At 59.3% G+C, this 22,733-nt stretch overlaps 3 protein-coding genes across 4 annotated transcripts; 1 reads left to right on the top strand and 2 right to left on the bottom strand.

Annotated features, from left to right (window-relative positions):
• Positions 1 to 3,104: 3,104 nt before the first annotated feature.
• Positions 3,105 to 9,371, bottom strand: Alkbh4 (alkB homolog 4, lysine demethylase). The gene is made up of 3 exons (XM_076839839.2): positions 9,250 to 9,371; positions 5,883 to 6,080; positions 3,105 to 4,562 (listed from the first exon to the last, which is right to left on the bottom strand). The coding sequence occupies exons 1-3, from the start codon at positions 9,364 to 9,366 to the stop codon at positions 3,981 to 3,983; spliced, it is 897 nt and encodes a 298-aa protein (XP_076695954.1). The 5' UTR covers positions 9,367 to 9,371; the 3' UTR covers positions 3,105 to 3,980.
• An 80-nt stretch (positions 9,372 to 9,451) lies between these two features.
• On the top strand, positions 9,452 to 16,006 carry Lrwd1 (leucine rich repeats and WD repeat domain containing 1). Its single transcript, XM_076840269.2, has 15 exons — positions 9,452 to 9,680; positions 10,175 to 10,409; positions 10,492 to 10,608; positions 10,944 to 11,084; positions 11,309 to 11,413; positions 12,004 to 12,126; positions 12,201 to 12,315; positions 12,680 to 12,789; positions 12,925 to 13,132; positions 13,627 to 13,699; positions 13,787 to 13,927; positions 15,032 to 15,123; positions 15,290 to 15,445; positions 15,524 to 15,636; positions 15,758 to 16,006. Exons 1-15 carry the CDS (start codon positions 9,601 to 9,603, stop codon positions 15,896 to 15,898), a joined length of 1,950 nt encoding a protein of 649 aa, XP_076696384.2. The 5' UTR covers positions 9,452 to 9,600; the 3' UTR covers positions 15,899 to 16,006.
• Positions 16,007 to 16,235: 229 nt separating this feature from the next.
• On the bottom strand, positions 16,236 to 20,197 carry Polr2j (RNA polymerase II subunit J). 2 transcript variants are annotated; one of them, XM_076840272.2, is made up of 4 exons: positions 20,083 to 20,197; positions 18,562 to 18,651; positions 17,152 to 17,326; positions 16,236 to 16,466 (listed from the first exon to the last, which is right to left on the bottom strand). In XM_076840272.2, the coding sequence occupies exons 1-4, from the start codon at positions 20,133 to 20,135 to the stop codon at positions 16,431 to 16,433; spliced, it is 354 nt and encodes a 117-aa protein (XP_076696387.1). In that variant the 5' UTR covers positions 20,136 to 20,197; the 3' UTR covers positions 16,236 to 16,430. The 2 variants fall into 2 exon arrangements, with proteins under 2 accessions (XP_076696387.1, XP_076696386.1); XM_076840271.2 differs by lacking the exon at positions 20,083 to 20,197 and adding an exon at positions 19,660 to 19,782.
• Between the last annotated feature and the right edge of the window lie 2,536 nt (positions 20,198 to 22,733).

Genomic DNA, 22,733 nt, shown 5'->3' with positions numbered 1-22,733 from the left:
AGGTAGCGCTGACCTGGCAGCTCAGACACCAGGTGCCTGTGCTGTCCTCGCGGTGCCTGTTCAGATTTGGGGCAAACAGCCTCTGAGGGAAGAGAAATGACCCTGCGGGAGGGGAACCTCAGGGCTGCCCTGAGCTTGTCCTAAGATGGGTATAACCTGCCATTGGGAGTGGCACAGAAACCTCAGTGTGGCAGGCTGGAGGATGGGGGGACAATCAGGCGACAACTTCAATTTCTGGAGGCGTAACCTGATTTTGCAGAGTGTAGCCTTGGCCTGGTGACAGGCAGTGGGGCCATCCCGGAGCCAGCACAGGCTTGCCCTGGTTTTGTTAAGCGTCCTTCCTGGTGCTGAGCCGAGAGCCCACAGGCACGCCAGGCCCTGTGCAGTGAGGGCCGCACGCCCCTTGCCTGTGAAAGTTGCAGGGTGTTTCTGGTGTAGAAGGGCAGAGGCTGGTGTCATTAGTATGTTCTCCGAAGGTCTGTTGAGGACAGACTGCGTGAGCCAGGTGGGTGGAGGCTCACCGCAGCCAGCGTTGGTGCCACTGGTTACATATGTGTGACACTTGCACAGATCATGCAAGGTGGCCTAACTCTGTCTGGTGCATGGATTTTTAACGGTCACCCTGGATTGGATGGAATAAACCAGTAAAGCTGCTCCAATCTCCCTGTGTCTTGATGGGACGCCCTGATCCTTCCTGGCTGCTGTGCCAGGAACCCTCAGCCTGGCCTGGGAGTCCTGGAGCCCACTGGCCTTCTGCTGGCCCTTGGCCAGGGTCCTGACAGGCTGCCCCACCGAGGGGCATCGAATTCCCTATAATAGATAGGCAGGGTGCTGGGACAGAGGCCTCTGCCAGTTAGAACCCCAAAAGGACCCTGCAGGTCGGTGGCCTTTGCTCTTTTCTTCCCCAAGGGGCTCTTTTTCTGGAAACAGTGGAAGGAACTGGGTAGTTGGCTGCCAAGGGAACCCTCTGGACAGTCAGCTAAAGGTCCCCAATTCCTCCAGGAGATGCACTACTGAAGCTCAGGTCCCTTGGGTCCCTGTGGTCCTGGGTTCACTTAGCCTAGTGGCACTGACAGAAAGGCACCCAGAAATTCTGTTTGGGAACAGTTATCCCCTGGGGTAGAGGCCCCCTTCCAGGAGATTCCTGTCCCTTATTAATGCTCCAGCCCTTCAGCCTGGAAGCTGCTGGAAGCAGGCACAGAAACCTGTGCCAGCATGCGGAGACTCTGGCAGCACCACGTCCTGCCAACCAGAGAGCCAGGTGGCTCCCCAGGGCTCGGCACTGAGCCCTAGCCAGCAAGTGGGCCTTCCAGCGGACAAGTGAGCATTGACAGTAAAGGCCACCATTTCCTTCAAGGAAAAATGTTCAGAAAGATGGGACCCTTCCCTACCCGTGTGGCAAGCTGCCACCTGCTCTGTGGACCTCTTCTGTGGGGACCTCAGAGGCCTGCGAAGTGGGACCACCCAACACCCAGCAGACCCAATGAGAGTCTTCTGTCCCCAACTTGGTGTTTGTTTTTTTCCTGGTGTGGGGATGCATACTGGGCTCCTTCTCCACCACCGAGCTACATCCCCAGCTGTCCTGACTCGGAGGCCTCTGGAAGGATGAGGGTTCTGGCATCAAGGGAAGGCTAAGCGCAGAGACCCCTGCCATGTCCATTTAGGATGTGCCAAGTCCTCTTTCCGGCCTGTGCTGCTCTCCACACGCGGGCTGCCGTGGGCCACCCTAGAGGCTGCTTAGTTCAACACACACCAAGGCGGGGAGACCCCAGGAGGCTTAGAGTTCAGCCCCAGGCAGGACCAGCAGGTCTCACCACATAAGCTGCACCAAGCTCCCTTCAGGTCTCTGCACAGCAGCAAGCTGAGGGTGCCCGCTGAGCCACCAGGGAGGGCACTGCTGACCTCCCCTGAGGCCGTCCACAAGAGCCTTAGGACAGCCCAGTCTGCATGGCATGTGCCTGGTCTGTAGGGAGTGTGTTGGAGGGAGCAGACCCAGGCGGCCACCCAGTGCAAAGACAAGGGACCTCAGTACCCCCGATGGCAGCTGCTGGGGACCAGCCCTTCAGAAATGCACAGGGCAGTGGTGCTGGGAGCTGGGTTGTGGTGCACCCCACAGCCTGGGCTCTCCAGCCCCAGCATGCTGGGTGACAGGAACAGCCCATCTTGGGAGCAGCTCCAGGGACAGGCTCAACTCTGGAGGTCATCAACATGACTGTCACGTAATGGGACTTTCCCAAGCATCTCATGCAGGACTGCAGGAAGGGTCTCACGTGGAGTGTGTGGCAAGCACTGGGCCAGCCAGTGGGCGGGTCTCCTGGCTGCTCAGCTTTGAGCCTTTCTGTGCCTCTCCCTGTGAGGTCTCAGTGTCACATTTCCCAAACACACACTGCGCCCCCCCCCCCCCCCCCCCCCCCCCCCCCCCCCGTTACCGCCACATCCCATCCCAGGCAAAGGCTCTGCAGAGAGCCCTGACAGGAGGACAGTCACATGCCTGCCATCTTCTGGCTCCGTGAGTGGACAGGGGTGGCAGCCACGGGGGCCAGGAGCCAACTCCAGGTGCTGGGCACTGGGAAGCCTCCTCGGTCGCTGCAGGGTTCCCCTGGTTTGGCAGCAGCTCAGCAGCTGGACACTGCTTCACAGATAGCACCTGCCGACTCAGCTGTTCTGGATGACCCTGGAGAGCAGTGCCAGTCCCCTTTCCTGGGAGGTGATGCGTCCCTGTTCCTCTAAGGTGGCTCCCATCACACAGCCATAAGCCAAGACGAGGGAGGGGGCTGCCATATGGGTGTAGGAACACTACCACCCCCTCAGTCATGGGCGAATGGGGCAGCTGCCCTAGGCAGGTGGGCACCCACACAGTGCCCGCCACCAAGGGCACAACCTCGAGGCATCCCGGGGGTTGAGGGCCCCTACCTTTTAAATCCCAATGTGAGGATGTGGGAGGGGGCAGGCTCTCAGATGTCCCTGCCCAAGCTCCCACCCCAGGGGGTCAGCATGACCCAAGCTGGGCCCAACTCAGAAGTTGCTGCCACCTTCTGAACTTCAGATCTACCACCAGTGACTCTCCAGTCCGACATGCCCCCAACAGAAGGGCTAGATGCCAGGGTGTCTGGAAAATTCATTCAGAGGAACAGATAAGAAACCATTTTACACCAAACTGTTGACAAGTCAACCCAAACGGTGGCCACAGTGCAGGCACAAGGGGAGACCTCAGGCTCTGTCCCATCAAAAGCAGCTCCCCATATGCTAGAGGCTGAGGTAGGAGGATCACATGTTCGAGGCCAAACTGGGTAACTTAGAGGTTATCTCAATATTAAAAAAGGCTGTGGCTCAATGGTAGAGTGCTTGCCTAGTACGTGCCAGGCCCTGGGTTCCATCCCCAGTGCTACAAAGAAAACAACTAGCAGCTGGGCAGGGCCTAAGGCACATGCTGCCCGTGACAACGGGATCAGGTCAGATGGCTTCTCTCAAAACCTAATGAGGGCCAGGCATGGAGGTGCACACCTGTAATCCCAGTGACTCGGGAGGCCGAGGCAGGAGGATTCCAAGTTCAAAGCCAGCCTCAGCAACTTGGTGAGGCCCTGTCTCAAAATAAAAAATAAATAGGGAGGGCTGGGGATGTGGTGGCTCAGTGGTTAAGCACCCCTGTTCCATCTCCAGTTCAAAAAAAAAAAAACCCTAGTGAAGGGAGTTGGGTGCAATAGTACACAGCGATAATCCCAGCTACTTGGAGGCTGAGGCAGGCAGACTGCCAAGTTCAAGGCCAGCCCTGGCAACTTAGCAAGACTGTGTCTCAAAATAAAAAATTAAAAAGGACCTGGCGGTAGCTCCGTGGTAAACCACCCCTGGTTTCAGTCCCCAGTGTCACACACACAGAAAAGGAGCCCCGACACAGGCTCCCACTTCAGTCCCGGGCCGTGGTCAGTGCTGGGGCTGGACTCTGGCCAGGCCCTGCTCAGGCTCCTATCCTGGGATGCAGCTCACACAGGCCTGCCTTGGAAGGAGAGTGCCATTTGCAGGAGCTCTCGGCCCAGTTCCTGCTGCGCGCCCCCGGGGCCGAACTCGGCCGACAGCTCCCTGAAGGTGGCGCAGACGCGGCGAGCCTCGATGTGCCTGCGGTGGATGGCGTGTGTCCACTGGTGGCGTGCGGCCCCAGCAAGCACCAGCAGGGACCGGCAAGGTACGGGGATGGCCACCTCCACCTCCTGGCACGGGACGGACCTGCTGGGGGCGATCACACTGTCCCCAAGGGCCTCGGCAGAGGGGGCCGCGCAGAGTAGCAGGCTGCCAGGTGCCTCCCGGTGCATGGACACCACGGTGGGGGACAGGAGGTTGAGGCTCACCAGTCGCTCCCCCCACAGCCAGGCGTCGTCCAGGTGGGGGTCGATGGCGGAGCCCCGTTCGGGGCAGTAGTCCAGGTTGCATTGCTCGACGGGCTGGAAGCCCTCCAGTCCGGGGTACAGCCCCATCCTCTGCACCACCTCGCGGCTGAAGCTCGGGAGGCCGCAGAAGCCAGCCATCTTCAGCTTCTGTTTCCGAAAGTTGACTCTGGGGCCATAGTCCTGAGGGCAGGACGGAAGGGTCAGAAGCCAGGCGGGCTGACGTAGAGCACGCTGAAAACAGGGACAGGGCGCCGGCCAGCCTGCTGGCGTGGGGAGATGGTGGCAGGGGCAGCGTGGGCTCAGAAGCTGGACGCATTCTAAAGGCAAGGCTGACGGGAGTCACCAAGATGGCCAGGAGCCAGCACAAGCCGCAGGGCCGATGGCCTTGGCCTGAGCAGGAGGAGGCGGATTCAGAGGTGAGGACACTGGGCGAGACTCAGGGCTCAGACCTGAGGGCCCCCCCTCAGCCTGGCCAGGGGCATGAGGCTCGCCAAGAGCAAAGCCACCGGGTGGGGCCCCTAGCCTCAAGGTCAGGGAGGAGGAATCAGCCTGGGGGTGGGGGGGGGGAACCAAGGGCTGCTGGGACCCGAAGTGGTGGACAAAGAGCCTGTCCGTGAGCGGAGAGCCCGCCTCTGCAGGCAGAAGAGGCCTAGAGGCCTGAAACCTGAGGAAATGGGAGGTGGGGACTGAAGACAGAGGGACCTGCCACACTCCTGCTAGAGACCAGGCTGGCAGGGGCTGCAGTGCCGGTGGAAAGGGCCCGGGAGGGCAGACGCTGGAGCAAGGGCTTCTGCCCGGGAGAGGGGACTCGGTACCAGCATCCACTCAGGGACAATGCTCTCCACGGAGGCGGGGGGGACAGCGAAGGCAGGTGAGGAGCAGCAGTGAGTGGCTGGGCATCCTGGGAGCCAGAACAGGTGGGCACGGTTCAGGGAGCAGCCTAAGCAGGGCACATCCTCCAGCTGGCTGGATGTCACCAGTGAGGGGAAGAAAGTTGAGGGTGTCCAGGGAAGCAACCATCAGAACTAGCTATGTATAGAGGCTGGATGAGGGGAAGTAAGGAGGGAGGTGGGAGGGTGGATGCAGGCCCTGAGGGCCAGAGATGGAGGAAACAAGCGAGCCCAGCAGGAGGAAAAGGAGGAGGGACACTGGCCCTGCTGAGGGCAAGTCAGGAGTGCCAGCGGAATGTGCAAGATAAGGGATATGATGGGAGGGGTGGTGCCTGGCAGCCCATGCAGCCCCAAAAGGCAAGGATCGCTGTCCAGAACTCACCTATGATATCCCACCCCAGAGCCCACTGTGCAGAGGGGCATGGCAAGCCTTGCGGAGAGATTGAGCAGGCCCAGATGCTGGACGCACCCTCCTCGGTGGCACTGGCTGCCCATGCCCTACCCAGGGGTCCGTGGAGGCGTGGCTGCAGAAGAGGTGAGCTATGGGTCCCCAGCAGCATGACTGTCCCGTGGCCTAGGCCAGCCTTCAGCATGGCTTGGGGCACCGTACCTGCTTCCTCCGCCCCGACTGAGAAAGCTTCCAGGGGTCACGATCCATCAGACGCACCATCTCGGCTTCTTCCTCCTTGGTCACGAAGTCCTCAATCAGGGTCACCCCAGGAAATGGGAAGGCCCAGCCCTCAAAGTCAGAGTCCTCAGCCCCCACCGCCCAGCCAGAGTCCGAGCAGTAAAGGAAATGGTGTGTTTTCTGCAAAGAGACAGGTCCTGTCACTGCTGCGGCCTTCCTCAGGGGGTACACGCTCACCCTGGCACCTTGGAAGACCCCACCCAGAGGCCACCTTGGAAGGGTTTCAAAGGTGTCTCCCTCCCTTGAAGCCACCTGGGAGGGCAGCCGGAGTCTAGAGATGCCCCTGGGGAAGGCCCAAGAAAAAAGGGACGGAGAGGAAAGAAGGAGCCAGAAACCAAGGTGCAGATTCAGTCTCCCGCTCCACCCTCCCTGGCCCTGTTCTACTCTCCACTTGACAGAGGAGGCTCAGCAAAGTTCAGGACCTAGCCCAAGGTGCACAGCCAGGGAGCGGGCACTGTGTCACCGGTGGCATCACCTGTCCCCCCAGCCTTGCAAGAGTGATAGGACAGGACCTAAGTGAGAGCACCTAAGCCAGGCCTGGGCTCCGAGGAACATGCTGAGCCTGAAGCTGAGCCCTGGCTGTCTCAAGGCGGTTCGGGAGCCCAGGGGACACACCCTCTCCAGCAGAGCTCCTGTCCTCTGGGCCCTAGAGGTCCTCCCTGGAACTCTCCTTCAGAAAAGGGCCAGCCTGGCCGGCCATCCTCAAGGGGAATGAGCGGCTGGCTGCCTGCCTCTCTGCCCCATGATGCCCACCTGTCGCAACAAGGGTCTTTGTTCCCTATGTTTAAGAATAAACACCGAGAAACACCACAGCAAGCGTAGAAAGCAAGCTGATTTGAGAAAGGGACAGACATGTCTCCAAAGAGAAGAGGCCAGAGCTGGGTGTCTGTGGGAGGGGTGGCCTCATCTCTTATAGATCAGGACCCCCCTTTTAATTACTGTCTTCTCCATGTTGGAGTCTAGGGTAGGGAGGAGGGGAGCAGGAGGCTAGCCCTCAGCCTCCCATTGGCCTTTCTTTGATAACCAGTGGTCATCCTCTGGACCCCGATCATTCATCACCTATATTGACTACTTGACCTTTGCCCCCAGCCTCACCAGGGCCAAGTCAGTCCCTCATCCTGGGAGTCCCAAGCCTCATCCAGGATATCCAGCCTCGCCCTGTCCCTGCTCTAACCTGGGCATTCATCTCAGTCTCCTCATCCTCACTTGGGGCAACCCACCTCGACACCCCTCCACCCTGGCTGGCTCTAGGCCCCTCAAATCCCTCTGCCCTGCCGCCACCCCTGGGGCTAGAAATGTTCTCAGTCTCCCTGGCCTGGAATCTTCCTAAACACAGCCCCTCCTCCTCTTCCTCCTCCTATCCGCCCCCACCCCATCCCTGCAGCCTCACTGCCCAAGGCCATTCTCCTCCAGCCCCCACCCCCTCTCCACTGTGTTGACCTTGGTCATCAGTCGCCTGGCCAATACCTCAAAATGTTCCCTTGGCCTTGGATACACTGTTCTCTCCTGACCCTCTTTGTGAATGAAAAGTTAATAAAATTGCTATTAGCCTCCACGGCACTCAAGATCTTGGAAGGATCAATCTAACTGAATCCCTGGCCAGCTCTAAGGAGGAGGCAGCAGAAACATCCCTCTGTGTGGGACACAGGCACAGACATGTGGAGGAGCTAGCCAGGGTCACCTGGTGGGCCTCAGTCCTGGCCTCTGCAGCCTCAGTTCTTCTACTCCTGGGGTCTCTTCTCCTCTTAAAGCTCCCCCTCCAGCCTCCAACTCCAGCTAGTCACCTCCTGAGCCTTGGACCACCCTCTCCCCGGTCTGGGCCCCTCACATAGGACACACTGAAACCAGGGAGTTTCCTGGCCATCTTGCTCTCCTTGTCCCACCGCCATCAAGTCAGGACACTGTGACCTCCACAGGGCCACAGGGCCGTCTCTGCACACCCAGGGTCACTGCACACTTCAGACCTTCTGCACTTAAATAATTCACACTGTTGGGCAGCTGTCACCACTGTCCATCTCCAGCACCCCTCCTTTTTGCAAAACTGTATCCGTTAAAACACTAACTCCCCATCCTCCCCTCCCCAGCTCCTGGTAACCTTCATTCCACTTTGTGTCTCTATGACTTTGACTACTTGGGGTTCCACATATAAGAACAGGCACCCAGTATGTGCCCTCTTGTTGTTTTGTTCTTTTGATGCTGGGGACTGAACCCAGGGCCTCACACATGCCAGGCAAGCACTCTACCACTGAGCCACAACCCCAGCCCACATCTGGCCTTTTGAGACTGGCTTATTTCACTCAGCATAAAGTCCTCAAGGTCATCCCCAGTTCGGCATGTGTCAGGCTTTCCTTCCTTTATAAGGCTGAATAATGTCCATTGTATGAAACGCCCACATTTTGCTTTTCCACTCATCTCTTGATGGATACTTGGGTGGCTTCCACCTTTTGTTATTGTGAATAACACTGCTACAGATGATGAACAAAGGTCTCAAAGTCTCACTTTCATTTCTGTTGGATGTAGACACCAGAATGGGATTGCTGGATCATTTGGTAATTCTAGATTAAATCTGCGAAGCGCACCACACAGTCTTCCACAGGACCATGGGCACTTTTACCATCACATTGGCCCCTCCACTCCGGGATCCTTCCAAAATTCACATTTCACCTTATAATTCCTTTAAAACCCTCCAGGAACTCTCCAGGGTCTTCAAAACAAGTCCACCTGCTTCAGAGGACACGGGGCCTCTGTGCTCAGGCCCCTTTGACCTCCCCAGCCTCCTCTCCCTCACTCCAGCACCATCCTCGTTCCCAGCACACGCACGCACGACCCCAGGCCTCTACCCAAGCAGGTCCCCTGGCCGGAGCGCCTGGCAGCCACCTGCAGCATTGCCAGGCTCCGAGTTCTCGAATTAGTGCCTCCTCTCCCGTTTCCGTGCAAGGTCTCCGGGCATCGCTGGCCGGGCATTCAGCACCCACCGCCCTTTCCGCGTGTCTCCCTCGTGCTGTGGAGCCCGAGGGGCCAAGGCGAGCTGCGCTGACAGATCCCCCCAAAGTCCCTGAGGAGGGCTGCGGGCCGACCCGCCCACGTCGCAGCCGCCTCCCACTCGCCAGACCACTCCTCCAAGCCCCCATCCTCGGGCCCCCAGCGCCCCTACCTCGGGCCCCCAGCGCCCCTACCTCCGGGGCCCCTGGCAGGCTCCGACCCCGGCCCGCATCAGGGCCGAGCTGGGCCTCAGTTTCCCCATATGGAGAACGTAATCCATCTGAGTGGCCCCTCTCCCAGCCCTTACCTGCGGGGACAGCTGCCAAGGCGGGTCACCGCAGCGCTGCCCCTCGCAGATCAGACAGGTCCGGATGCCCTTGCAGCCGCACTGCTGCAGGACCTCGGAGGCCTCTGCAGCCGCCATCGCGCCGTCTGGACGAACAGCGCGCATGCGCGGCGCGGGGCCCGCTGGGAGTTGTAGTCCGCTCCTGCACACGGCCCCGGCTCCGCTTCCTTCCGGTGGTCGCTGTCCCGGGACTTGCGCGGCGCCACCTCCTGGGCTCGGCAACGGCGAACAGGAGCTCCTGACGGCGGGCATCCCGGGCTCCGCCGGACTCCAGGAGACCGAGGGGGCCAGCGCGGGCCGCGCCCGCTCGCCATGGGCCCCCTCACGGCGCGACTGCTCATGCAACGCGGGCGACCCAAGAGCGACCGGTTGGGGAAGATCCGGAGCCTGGAGTAAGAGCCGGGCGGGGGAGACTGTGTCCGCGTGCGCGGGGGTCCCGCAGCCCCCCGGGTCGCCCAGGTCGCTCCGGGGCGGGAAGAAAGGCCAGGGCCCCTCCCCTCCCGCTGCCTGTCTCCGTTATCGTCCCCTCGCCCTGGCGGAGTCTCATCACGCGCCAAACGTCCTAAGAGGCGCACGGGACCTTTGCTGCCCTGCGTGTGTGCCAGGTGGGCCCGAGTGGCTCTACCCCTGCCGAGGGCAGAAGGAGAGTGTTGCGCCACCCGCTGAGATGTTTAGAGAAAAGCACAGAGGAGCTCCCAGAGGATCAGGAAAAGCGTCCCGAGGACGACAGCAGCCCCGGGTTCTAAAGTAGCTATAAGGTTTTTTAAAATTTCCGTGCATGCACAAGAAATATCAGGTGAAACCCTTTACGCGGCGGCCTGGACACTTGGGTGTGGGGTAGGAGGCCTGCTGTTCCCTGAGCAGCCTTCCCTCTGCCCCCACGCAGCCTGTCACGGCTGAACCTGCTCTCTGAGCACCTGGACCCGAAGCTCCTGAGCCGCCTGAAGCAGCTGCAGGAACTTGACCTCTCCTACAACCTGCTGGAGGCCCTGCCGCCCAACCTGGGCCTGCCGCACCTGCGCATCCTCCGCTGTGCCAACAACCAGCTGGGGGATGTCACTGCCTTAAGCCAGTTCCCGCAGCTGGAGGAGCTTAGCCTGGAGGGCAACCCCTTCCTCACGGTAAGTGGGGTCTCCCACCAGTCCCATGTCCCTGTGTCGGGATTCCATGGTGTTCAGACTCCACTATTCCTTCATCTCTTAGGTCAATGACAACCTCAAAGTCTCCTTTCTCCTGCCCAAGCTACGCAAGGTCAATGGCAAGGATGCGTCCTCCACTTGCGCTCAGATGGAGAATCTGAACCGGGAACTGACCAACAGGGTAAAGGCAGGGAGAAGTTTATCTAGGCGTGCTTGGGAGCAGTGGGGGGCATTGAGGGAGTGACAGAAGAGGACACTGAGCTGGGTTTTAGGGGCTCCTCGCCTGGACCGCCTGGCTTGTTACTCTGTGCCTGGCTGCAGCTCTGCTTCTGTCTTTGGAGGTCCTGCCCAGCAGGTGTGCAGGTGGGGCACAGTGAGGGAGGCCGGGGCCAACTGGGCCAAGCAGGTTTGGGCCAGTCTTCCTTGCTTTGTGCTAGTACCTTTAAGAGGCTCCCGGTAAAGACTCCTGTGATATGGTGGGAGGGGCTGGGCTTGGATTTGATTCCTCCCTACCAGGTCACAGCTCACTGGGAGAAGTTCGTGGCTGCACTGGGCCCTGGAAAGGAGACCAAGAAAGCCCAGGCTGACTTTGTGAAGTCCGCCGTCAGGGACGTGTGCTATGGCCCGGACTCTCTCCGCGAGTTCACCCAGTGGCGAGTATGTACTCACCCCGTGGTGCCAGGGGTCAGTTTCCCTGGCTCTCACTGCCTTGGAGGTGTCTGTCCTTGAGTGGATGGTGACTGTGGGGAGCGGGGCGGGTCAGGGACAGCAGCTGCAGAGGCCCTTTCCCAGAGGCCCAGCTCCCTTTGACCTGGTGTCTGGTGAAGGGCTTGGGGCATTCAGGACTGTGCCCAGCTTCCTGAAGGCCTGGCCCTGCCCAGGTTCAGATGATCTCTGAGGAATTGGTAGCCTCCGGTGGGACCCAGGTGCATGAGGCAGACATCCCAAAGAGGCCCCAGGAAACTACAGCTACCTACAAGCCCAGGGTGAGTGTGACTCCATGGGGCTCCTGGGGCCAAGGACCTGCCTTGTCCCTCAGTCCCTGGGAAAGCTACTGGAAATCAAGAGGGCCCTCACAGGAGCCCTGCCTGTGCCCAAGCTGTCAGAGAGCTTTCTGTCACTGTGACAAAGTGCCTGAGATAATCAGCTTGCAAAGAGAAAAGGTTTATTTTGGCTTACAGTTTTTTCAATCCATAGTCACTTGGTCTCGTCACTTGGGGTCTGTGGCAGCACAGTACATTATGGCTGGCACATGTGGTAGAGGAACCCTGATCACGTCATGATGGTCAGAAGGCAGGGAGGAAGGGACCAGGGGGCTGATGTCCCCTTCAGAGGCATGCCACCAGTGACCCGACTGCCTTCCACTGGGCCCCACGTCCCAGTGGCGTCACGAGCAGTGACTGTGACGGGCTGGTGGGTGACCAATTGAACACCCAAACCATAACACTGAGCGGACTCCTCCACGACCTGGAGCAGCCCTTGCCTCCTGTGCCCTCAGGAGCACGCAGTCTGCCTGTGGTCGGGAGGAAGAAAGCCCCAGGCAGGTGCACCTGTGGTCACCAGGCCCCCTCCACAGGCCAGGCTGGTGTCCTTGAAACGGCCAGATGATGTCCCACTCAACCTTCCTTCCACCAAGCGGGCTTGTAACTCCCCATCAGCCCAGATGGAGGGCGGCCCCTCAGGCCCCGACAGCAGCCAGGTGAGGAGCCAGGTCCAGGGGTGACGTGTTGGGGGAGCAGGAGCGGGTAGCCATGACGCCTTGTGTCCCCACAGCCTGCCCTGCAGCTGGAGCCCCTGCACTTCCTGCAGTGTCACAGCAGGAACAACAGCCCTCAGGACCTGAAGACCCAGCTGTGGGCCTGTGCCTTTGAGCCAGCCTGGGAAGAGGGTGCGTCTCGGGAGAGGGAGGAGGGCCACCGGAGCAGAGCCACACCATGCGCACTCCCAGCAGGGCCATGGGGGGGCCATCCCTGGATAGAGGGAGCAATCAGGAAAGACAGGGCACGGTGGTGCACACCTGTAACCTCTCTGGAGGCTAAGGCAGGAGGATCGCAAGTTCAAAGCCAGCCTCCGTAATTGAGAAGACCCTGTCTCAAATAAAAAGGGCTGGGGATACAGCTCAGTGGTAAAGTACCCCTGGGTTTAATCCCTAGTGCCACACACACAAAAAAAATGTTCAGTAGGCTGGGAAGAGGGAGCTGCAGGGAGGAGCTTACGGCAAAAGTTTTCACTCAGATGACCCCTTGAAACAGGGCACTCCAGGGCCACCTCCCAGACGGTGGCCACGTGTGGCGGAGAGGCGGTTTGCGTGATAGACTGCCAGACGGGCATCGTGCTCCACAAGTACAAGGCGCCTGGTGAGGTGAGTGCCAAGGCTGCTGGGCCAAGTGTGGGGTTCTCAGTTCTCCCGACCTTGTCCTCACGCAGGCCCCCAGGCCTGGCGCTGCGGCATGTTCACACTGTAACTGCTCAGTGACCGCTTCCCTGCCTCCTCCAGGAGTTCTTCTCAGTGGCCTGGACAGCTCTGACAGTGGTCACGCAGGCAGGCCACAAGAAGCGTTGGAGTGTGCTGGCGGCCGCAGGCCTGCGGGGCCTGGTCCGGCTGCTGCACGTGCGGGCGGGTTTCTGCTGCGGGGTCATCCGGGCCCACAAGAAGGCCATCGCCACCCTCTGCTTCAGTCCCATCCATGAGACCCACCTGTTCAGTAAGACCCTCTCCCCTGACCCAGGGCTTCCCCACATCCCAGTTCTGCTGCCCTGATGGCCTCCTGTGTCCCCTCCCTGGGATGGTAGGGAGTTGGTGGCTGCTGGGTTCCCTGGGCCTTGAGTTCAGCTGTGGCGCTGACATGGCTTCATGGTTAACTGGGCTCTGGATCTGATCTTTGTCCAACCTGCTCTGTGGCCTTGGAGTTTCCTGGAAACCTGGGCCCCTGCTCTGTCAGTGACCTGGGTGGGCACTGCTGGCCCTCAGGGTGAACCCAGCAGAGGTGGTGAAGGAGTGGCAGGAGACGGCTGCAGTGCTGGGCACACCGAGCTCAGCAGGACTGTGGGACCGTGGCCCAAGCCCCATTTCCTGGTCACAGTCCCACTCCCTCCTCTGAAGGGCTGACCTGGGGACCCTGGTCTCAGCCTGGGACGCAGCCTACAGGAGGACACAGGGCCCCTCAGGGCTGCTCTCCTCTTCCCATTCCCTCCTCAGCGGCCTCCTATGACAAACGGATCATTCTCTGGGACATTGGGGTGCCCAACAGTGACTATGAGTTCCAGGCCAGGTGAGCCTGCAGGTGGCCTGGGGAGGGAGCAGTGGCCAGCAGGTCACACAGGGCCCCGGACTCATGCTGCCCCTCACCTGCTGGCAGCCAGCTGCTCACACTGGACTCCACCTCCATCCCGCTGCGCCTCTGCCCCGTCGCCCCCTGCCCGGATGCCTACCTGCTGGCTGGCTGCGAGGGGGGCTGCTGCTGCTGGGACGTGCGGCTGGACCAGCCCCAAAAGAGGAGGTGAGGCCTGGCAGGGATGCCTGGAAAGCCAGGCCCTGGGACTGGTGCCAGCGTGCCCCTGCCCTTGGCAGCCTTAGAGACGTCGGGGCTGCTCCTCACCATACTGTGACCAACTGATTTGAGCCCAGGTCCTGCTGCTCAGCAGTGTGACCTTCTTATTAGCGTAACGTCCTTGTCCATAGAAAGGAGACAACGACTTGAACCCCAGGGCTAGTGCAGGGCAGGGAGGTGGCGCATCAGTGTCAACTGGAAAGCCCCTGGGACAGTACACAGCACAGGTTCCTGCTTTGGGACCCAGCCTTGCAGGGAGACAGGCCTCACAGAGGTGGCCAGTGACAGCCCCCACAAAGGGTGGTGTCAGCTCCAATAGAAGAATAATTGGGAGGGGATGTCCTCATGGGGTCGGCCAGGGCACTCTGCCAAGGAGACGAGCGGCAGGCAGCCTACAAGGGCCAGGCAGGGGAGAGGAGGTTGCCTGGAGGGACAGCGTGCGCAGAGGGCCAGTGGAGGCCGAGGCAAAGGGTGTGGCATGTCCAGCTAAGTGCTAGTGGTAGCCGTGGGCTCCACTGCTCCCATCCAGCTCCCCCTGCACACCTGGAGTAGCACTGGCCACCTCTCGCTTCCTCGTGCCACGTCTGCCTGTCCCATAGGCTCAGGTGTATTGGTGCCTTCTTGTCCCCTCTGCTGTGGCTCAGGCCTGTCCCTAGTTAGGTGCTTTTTGGCTGGCCTCTGCAGGACTGGGCAGGCACAAGTGACCCCACTCATGTGAGCCACTCCCCTGTCCTCGGGGTCAGAGCAGCCCCACCCCAGGTCCTGGCATATGGCCCGAGACACCTGCCCAGCTTGGCACCTGGGCCCAGAGGCCCAGCCACACAGCCCACCCATCCTACCCCTTGTGCCTCTGGGCACCCACTCCCTGTGGCCTGGGGCACCAGAAGCTGGCCCCCTTCAGAGTGACGCTGAGCCTCTCGGTGGCCAAGAGTGCAGTTTGGGGCTGCATCTCCCAGCCTCCCCCAGGCCAGGGCCCAGGTGGCTGGCTGACCAGGGCAGACAGGCGGCTCTGCATGCCAGGGCCAGCCACCGGCATCGTCTGCCGTCCCGCAGGATGTGCGAGGTGGAGTTCGTCTTCTCTGCGGGCTCCCAGGCACCTGGGCGGAGAGTGGATGGGCTGGCGTTTGTGAATGAGGATGTCGTGGGTGAGTGAGCCCGAGCAGGACAGCCTGGCCTCTGGGACCCATATGGGTGGGTCACTTATCCTTGGGCTGGGCTCAGGTCCAAGGGCTTCTGAGGCATCCCACGTGGGGAGCGGGAGAGCGGCAAGGGGCAGCCTGGGCACAGGTCTCCATTCGGCCTTCACCACAGCCTCCAAGGGGAGTGGCCTGGGTACCATCTGCCTGTGGAGCTGGAGCCAGACATGGGCGGGCCGAGGCAGCCAGTCCCCAGTGGCTGTGGTGGTCCTGGCCCAGCTGCAGTGGTCATCCACGGAGCTGGCCTACTTCTCACTCAGCGCCTGCCCTGGTGAGTCCCCCCGCCCCCACCCCTGCTTCTTGGAGCCCTCCCCCCCGACTCTCACCTGAGGCCCCTCTGTCCTGGCAGAGAAGGGGGTCGTGCTCTGCGGAGATGAGGAGGGCAGCGTGTGGATCTACGATGTGGGGCACATCCTAAAGCAGCCGCCTCCACAGCTGGCGGCCCCGCAGGCCCCTGTGCAGGTACTGTCCCAAGGGTGCCCTCATGGGTGCCATCCAGGCCCCGCCTCTTCCAGGCTGGGCTGGCAGTGTGTGGGGCTGATGTCTGGAAGCAGGAACCCAGCCCTCTCTCTGGTCCCACCAGATCCTTAAATGGCCTCAGCCCTTAGCACTGGGACAGCCGGTGACCAAGACCATGGTGAACACTGTGGTGGCCAATAGTGCCTTGACCTACCTCACGGCTCTGACGGACTCCAACATCATAGCTGTCTGGAGGAGATGCTAGCCGGGCAGGCTCCCCTGACGCAGCTCACCAGGGATGCGGCTTAACTTATTTAGCTCTGGGCTGGAGGGGGGCGTTTTGATAGTGTCTTTATTAAATTCTCGATTTCCACATGGCGCCTCGAGCACTGTTTGCAGTGACACAGACCCAGCAGCTGGGCTTCCAAGACAGGTTCATAGATGTGCACACGTTTTCCCAGCCCGCTTCTGCTCAGTGCCGTCCAGCAGCCCCCAGACAGAAGCCGGGGCCTCTGGGCCAGTCCACTCAGCAGTGGCCCGAGTGTCCAGAACAGGTTGTCTGCCAGACTACCTGCTGTGAAGTCACCTCTACTACATCTGGGTCCTCGAATGTCATACTTTATTAGGAAGCTAAAACAATCTATGTACAGGACACCTCAGTGTCAGGGAAGAGGTCATGAGGAAGCTGCCAGGAGCCACAGGTGGGCCTGGACACGGTCCTCTGCAATGCCTACAGAGGAGGGTACAGTGGAGGCGGGAGCTGGGCTTGCAGGAGGAGCAGGTGTCTTCTGACCCTCCTATTCAATTCCCTCTTGCTTGTCCTTGATGGCCACCTGGGGGAAAGGAAGAAAGCAGCCCCTCAGCTGGACTGGCCAGGCTGCGGGAAACAGGTCTAGCAACCTGCACGGGGTCCACCAAGGAACTCGGGCCATGGCCCTTCTCCCCAGCGCAGCCCAGGCTGTACCGCACACAGGAGGAGGGGGAGAGGCAGCACCCCCAACCCTCTGGGGAGCTGGACAGCCAGCAGCAGGACAAGGCCTCAGCCCACCCTGTCTACTGCTCTGTGGCACACATGCTGCCACTGCTGGGCCCAGTAGCCACACATCCTGCAGAGATAAGGGGGAAATCACATGCCGCGGCTCTTTCCCTGTCTAAACTGTCCTAGACTGTGGTGGGACGGCCCCACCTGGGATGAACTGCCCCTTGGCAGCACCTGGAGGCAGACAGGCCTTACGCACCAGCTGCCCAGCAGCAGAGGAGACACAAGAACAGTTTCCAGGAGCAGCAGGTCCCCTGGGCCCATGGGGACCACAAGAGCGCAGGAGACTGGGCACTAAGGAAAGTTCCCACCCCCAGGGAGACGGCACCCCTCAGCTCCACAGCCCTGGTCAGAGCACCTGGGGAGGTGGGGGAAATCCCTGCTCCCCGATGCCTCCCACCAGAAGCCTCCCAGGAAATAGCCCTGGGGCACCCTGGGTGTGGGCCAGGGAACAGCTCCACCAGCACCCGCAACCTCACCCGAAACCGCTCTTCCAGCAGGGAGAGCTCGCTGATGAGGTCTGTGATGGCGTTGGTGAAGGCCTCCTGGGGGCTGTAGTCCGGCGTGGTCTGCACACGGATGATGATCTTGTGCTCCAAGGGGTGGGGCACTTTGTAGCCAGCAAACAGCACCTGTGGGTCCTTCAGCAGCTGTCTGAGAAACAGGAGCAGATGGCATGAGGCAGGCAGAGCCTAGTGGCCTTTGGGCCCTAGCCTGGGATTTACCAGCTTTCTAGCCACGCCATTTCTTTTCCCAGAAATCTTCCAGTAAAAGAGACAAGATATATGCCACATGGGATCCCCAACACACATCCTGCGTCCAGTAGGATTCAAGGACTCTGGCTGGGCTCTGGATTCCTGAGATTTCTGTTAAGACAGGGACCCAGCCCTGCCAGCAGAGAGACCTCCCTAAACTGAATATCCAGCCAGGTGCCAGGACACACAAACCCTGGACCTGGTCCTAAAAGGGCCCTGGAACAGCAAACCAGTCAGCAGGGGAAGGAGTTCAGGCTCCCAGCTGCTGGTGACAGGAAGCAGGCCCTGCACACTGGCCTGCTCCACGGGGCTACAGGGCTCTGCACTGGCACCACAGAGCTCCAGAGCGCTCCTGGCCAAGCCTGAGCACAAGGGAGGCCTCTGTGCAGGGGGACAGTGGGCTCTCGCAGCAAGGGAGCAGCAGGACCTGGAAAAGCTGGGTGCCCCGCTGGCTTGGCTTAGGGAAGGGGTCATCAGGAGATGGCATCCCCATACCTTATGCACCAGGACCAGGGTCACTGCTGCCCACAGCCTCCAACATGCCAGACTGGGAAAAGCATAGCTCCCCTGTCCCCTCTCGCCACCTACCTCAGCACTACAGTGAAGAACCCAGTCTCTACAGGGAAACGACAAGTCCCTGGGCAGAAGTGACAGTCACATGGCTGACCCCCTACCTAGCTGGAGTTTCACTGGTGTAGCCAATGTGGGGTGCCCACGGCAGGCACTGGAGACCCACACAACACCTCTTCACTTCCCCTTGTTCCACGGCAGTCAGTCTCTGCCTCTACATCTTGGACTATTCAGTGACCTCTGTCACTGGGGTCACTGTCGCCAGTAGGGGTGGGGTGGGGGGGAGCTAACCCTGGTCACCTCTCAATGCTCATCAGCATGAGTAGCCCTGCTTTCCTGCAGCTGGCTGCCCGTGCTCTCATCAGATAAATCGATACAGAAACAGGCCTTATGTGAGAAGACCTGGGTCAGCTCGCCCTGGGAGCAAAGCACTAGGATGGTGGCATTCGGGCAAGAGATGAGGACTTCCTGTAGTTCAGAGAGACAAAGGAATCTCAGGGGACTTGTGCTTGGCCCCAAAAGCCCCGTTAACCACCCCCTGAAGGTCCCTGTCCTGGAACTTACGATTTGATGATGTTTCCTAGCGTGTGGTCTTCTTTATTGATGGTGAACAAACAGGCATTGGGCACTTTAGTGTCCTTGTTAATGGTGATCCTAGAAAGAGGCAGAAGCAACAGTTGAGGGGCAGGAGCTCCCCAAGTCTAAACCCTGCCCTTCCAGGCAGGCCAAGTCCTGCCTCCTCTGAGAGCCTTTCTCCATCTCTTCACCCCAGAGAAACTGCTCTGAGAGCCAGGGCCCCATGTAGAGCGCTTGCCTAGCATGTGCAAGGCCTGGGTTCCATCCCCAGCAGTACAGAAACAAAAACAAAAATCCCTCCTGACTCACGACAGTACAGTGACTCAGGGCGGCGCGCACACACACACACACACACACACACACACACATCAGCCAAACACTGATTGCCAGGGCCCGCACATGCTAGGGAGGGGCTCTGCCAACCCCCAACCCCCAAACCCAGCTGCCCTGTCTCACTAAGGCAGCACTCCGCAGCCACAAAACGACAGCTTTGTTTCCCGTGGGGAGCTCTTTTGTACACTGTGACCTTAAGGGCATCCCTGGCTTCTACCCATTAGATGTAAGCAGCAACCCCTGTGACAACCAGAAATGTTTCCAGACATTGCCAGTCTCTCCTAGGGGGACAAGATGGTCCCCAGTCGAGTCTCTGCCTAAAGGAAGGCTGAAGTGGCCGACAAGGGCTAGACCATGGGACCCCACACACCAGGCTCTTAAGAAAGAGAAGGCTCAGGGCGCTGGCATGCACATGTAGCCCCAGCGACAAAGGAGGACTGTAAGTCCGAGGCCGGCCTGGGAACATAGCAAGACACTGTTTCAAAAAAATGAAGGGCTGGGGATGCAGCTCAGTGGTAGAGCACCCCTGGTTAAACCCCTGGGACCAAAACAAGCACAAGAAGGGCTAAGGCTTCAGTCTTCAATGTGCCCAGCCCAGGGCTCAGCGATTTGCACAAATTACTTCATGTAAGCCTAAGAGAAAATTCTGTGACAAAAAACAGCAGAAAGTCCACTTGCAAGGTAATGAAACTGGTCCTCCAGCCAGATCAGGCCACACCGGGGGCTCCAGGAGCCAAGCCCTGGCTGGCTTACCACTGGCCTCCAACCTGCCAGCAACGGGCACTCACTGCAGGTTCCACACCGGCAATGCCACACAGCAGCTTTAGAGCCATCGCTGTGGCTGCCCCACGGAAGGTGGAGGTGGCGGGTGGGAGACGCGTCGGCTGCCAGGTCCCTAAGGAAAAGGACATAGGAGCCAGACGCGGGGTTCGACTATAGTAGACCCCACCAATTCCTGCAAGCCCGGTGCAAGCGACTCAACTTCCCTAAGCCTCACTTCCCTCCTCTGCAAATGGGTGCACTCGCCACGGCCTCGCAGGGCTGCCTTAAGCGGGGCAAGCAAGAGCTGCTGCAAAAGCTTCTCCCGTCCCCCGCGCCGGGCCGGAGAAGCCCCAGACCCGCAGGAACCGAGGCAATGGGCACTGCCCGCGAGCCCCGCCCGCCCTCTCCGCTTACTTCTTCTCGCCCTCGAAAAGCAAGAACGACTCGAAGGCCGGCGGGGCGTTCATCCTGGCGCGGCAGCCGGGCCCACACTCGAAGCGGCTACCACCGCCGCCGCCGCCAGCGCCTTATAACGTAACCTCTTCCGGGTCACGCCGGCGCTGCCACCCCGCGTAAGTCCGGCTCACTGCCCCCTGTCGGACCGGAGGACCTCGCGCAGGCGTACGCACGCCCGAGGGAGGCCGCGAGCTCTGCGCATGCGTCCGTCTAGACTGCTCACGCGTGCTCTGACAGCTGGGGGAACTGCTCTAGTACTACCGTGACATCTTGGTCCAGGCTAAGCGGGAATCCGAGATGAGCACCTCTGGTCTCTCCACACCCCTTCATCTCTTTGGAAACGTGTTCTGGAGGGTGACAGAATGGAGCCAATGGGGAAGGGGGCAGTTGTGGCTGCCTGTGGGGGGGTGAGGAGTGCTGGTCCTAAGGAAGTATCCTAGCTAGAAGGATGTGTATAAAGAAGCCCTCTGCCAAAGCTCCCAGTGCAGAATGCTGCAAGACCCTTGGCAGGATTGTCACTGGCTTCTTGTTAGCAGGGACAGTCGGGGAAGGACTGGGGGAGGAGGCAGGTGCACACTGATGCAAGAATGCCAGGCGCTTGGTGGGGTAAGTGCGTCATCCCCTGGTTGAATGGGTTAATATTTTTGCAGACTCCGTTTAGTATAAAGGCCCTACCTGCGCTGTTTGAAGCAACAGTGGTCCCAGGTGAGCTACTGAGCCCTAACAGCTTGGCAGCAGCCCTGAAGCCCGCACGGGAATCCGGAGCTGGAACCACTATTTCCATTTCCCACTTGAGCCCTGGAGTGACCAAATGTCACTGTGCCTGGGTGGTATCCAATCCAGGAGGCAATGAACAGGACCCTAACTCTCCAGGCCAATTGGGTGGGGCTTCTGAAAGGTGATGAAGTCAAGCCGGTGAGGGCAAGGATTCCCTGACTGGTGACCCCCACCCTCTGGGTCGCATGGTAGAGTTTGGCTGAAGATGCTGAGCATTTCATCTCTCAAAATGGGGACGGTGGGGTTGTGGCTCAGCTGCAGAGCGCTCACCTAGCAGGTGCGAGGCCCTGGGTTCAATCCTCAGTGCCACATAAAAATAAATAAATAAAGGTATTGTGTTCAACTACAACTAAAAAATAAATATTTTAAAAAATGCACATCTTGGGCTAAGGTCATGGCTCAGTGGCAGAGGACTTACCTCACACATGTGAGGCACTGGGTTTGATCCTCAGCACCACTAAAAATAAACAAAATAAAGATATTGGGCTAACTAATGTGTATAACTAAGAAAATATTTTTTTAAAAAATGCACAACTTCTCAAAAATGCTCCATGAACGGCTTCATTGGGCACTTGTTTTCTGTAGCTACAGCAGATCTTTAATGCATGTTCATTCTATATTTGCTTTTTTTTGTTATTTTGTTTTTGTTACTGGAGATTGAACCCAGGGGACTCACCCCTTTTTTTCGGGGGCTACTGGGGATTGAACTCAGGGGCACTCAGCCACTGAGCCACATCCCCAGCCCTATTTTTTAAAATATTTATTTAGTTGTAGATTAACACATAGTATGTTTTTGTATTTTTATGTGGTGCTGAGGACTGAACCCAGTGCCTCACACATGCGAGGCAAGCACTTTACCACTGAGCTACAGCCTCAGCCCCCAGCCCTATTTTGTATTTTATTTAGAGACAGGGTCTCATTGAGTTGCTTAGTGCCTTGCTTTTGCTGAGGCTGACTTTGAACTCGCGATCATTCTGCCTCAGTCTCCTGAGCCACTGGAATGACAGGCGTGTGACACTGTGCCTGGCTACCCACCTCCTTTTTATGAAACAGGAGGCGCAATCATCAGATTGCTGAGACTGGCCTCCAACGTGTGTTCTTCCTGCCTCAACCTTGGGAGTCACTGGGATCACAGGCATGTGCCACCACCCCTGACTTCTGAATGTGGTTTTAAACATTCATTTGAACTTCTAACTGGATGCCCAACTCTTCCCTCCTTGTGTCCTTATTTTGTGATCTTGGGCAAATTACTGCCTTTGCCTGATGGCTTAAAAAACACAGAGCTGCTAACAGGCTGACAGGTGGAATATGTAACTGAATTGGCGCAGGTAAAATGTTGGAACGGTGCCCACTCGAAGGCTCCTGTGTATTGGCAGCTGCAGCCAGCAGCCAGTGCTGGGATGGCAGAGGCTCTACAGTGGGGCAGCCTTGGGGGAGGGGATGTCCACTGAGTCCTACCCAGAGGCCTCAGGGACTTCTCTGCCCTTAGGCAGGAAGGCTCCTCCCACCCTGCACCTGGGCTGCCCACAGCAGCAGCAGCCTGTGGTCCTGGTACAGGGCAGCACAGGAAGGGCGCATGGGCATGTGCAATGGGGCAAGATGATGACAGGGTCCCGGTCCCTTGTCACTCCAGCACCCCAGGACCAATGCTGCTGTGATCCAGAGGCCAGTTGTCATTGCCACGCAGAGGCAATGGGGGGTCCTCGTGGGCAACCTCTGGGAGAGGGGACTGGTGGGGCCTGAGAGGGAGGAACCAACCAAAGGCACAAGTTCCCAGAATGCCAGGGACTCTGCCTGAGGAACCTCTGCTCCTATGACACAGGGACGGGACC

The sequence above is a fragment of the Callospermophilus lateralis genome, chromosome 19 (genome assembly GCF_048772815.1).
Source record: "Callospermophilus lateralis isolate mCalLat2 chromosome 19, mCalLat2.hap1, whole genome shotgun sequence".
NCBI classification, from domain to species: Eukaryota; Metazoa; Chordata; class Mammalia; order Rodentia; family Sciuridae; genus Callospermophilus; species Callospermophilus lateralis.
This window is presented reverse-complemented; position numbering and strand designations above follow the sequence as displayed.

Excerpts from the sequence above, each read along its gene's own strand:
- Alkbh4 (XM_076839839.2), bottom strand. The coding sequence starts at position 9,366 with ATGGCGGCTGCAGAGGCCTCCGAGGTCCTGCAGCAGTGCGGCTGCAAG. Across the intron at positions 6,081-9,249 it reads CTTGGCAGCTGTCCCCGCAG|AAAACACACCATTTCCTTTA; the intron begins GTAAGGGCTGGG and ends GTCTCTTTGCAG. Across the intron at positions 4,563-5,882 it reads AGTCGGGGCGGAGGAAGCAG|GACTATGGCCCCAGAGTCAA; the intron begins GTACGGTGCCCC and ends TCCTGCCCTCAG.
- Lrwd1 (XM_076840269.2), top strand. The coding sequence starts at position 9,601 with ATGGGCCCCCTCACGGCGCGACTGCTCATGCAACGCGGGCGACCCAAG. Across the intron at positions 11,085-11,308 it reads GCGAGTTCACCCAGTGGCGA|GTTCAGATGATCTCTGAGGA; the intron begins GTATGTACTCAC and ends GGCCCTGCCCAG. Across the intron at positions 11,414-12,003 it reads CAGCTACCTACAAGCCCAGG|GCCAGGCTGGTGTCCTTGAA; the intron begins GTGAGTGTGACT and ends CCCCCTCCACAG.
- Polr2j (XM_076840271.2), bottom strand. The coding sequence starts at position 19,739 with ATGGCTCTAAAGCTGCTGTGTGGCATTGCCGGTGTGGAACCTGCAGTG. Across the intron at positions 18,652-19,659 it reads TGGCAGGTTGGAGGCCAGTG|GATCACCATTAACAAGGACA; the intron begins GTAAGCCAGCCA and ends GCCTCTTTCTAG. Across the intron at positions 17,327-18,561 it reads CTAGGAAACATCATCAAATC|ACAGCTGCTGAAGGACCCAC; the intron begins GTAAGTTCCAGG and ends CCTGTTTCTCAG.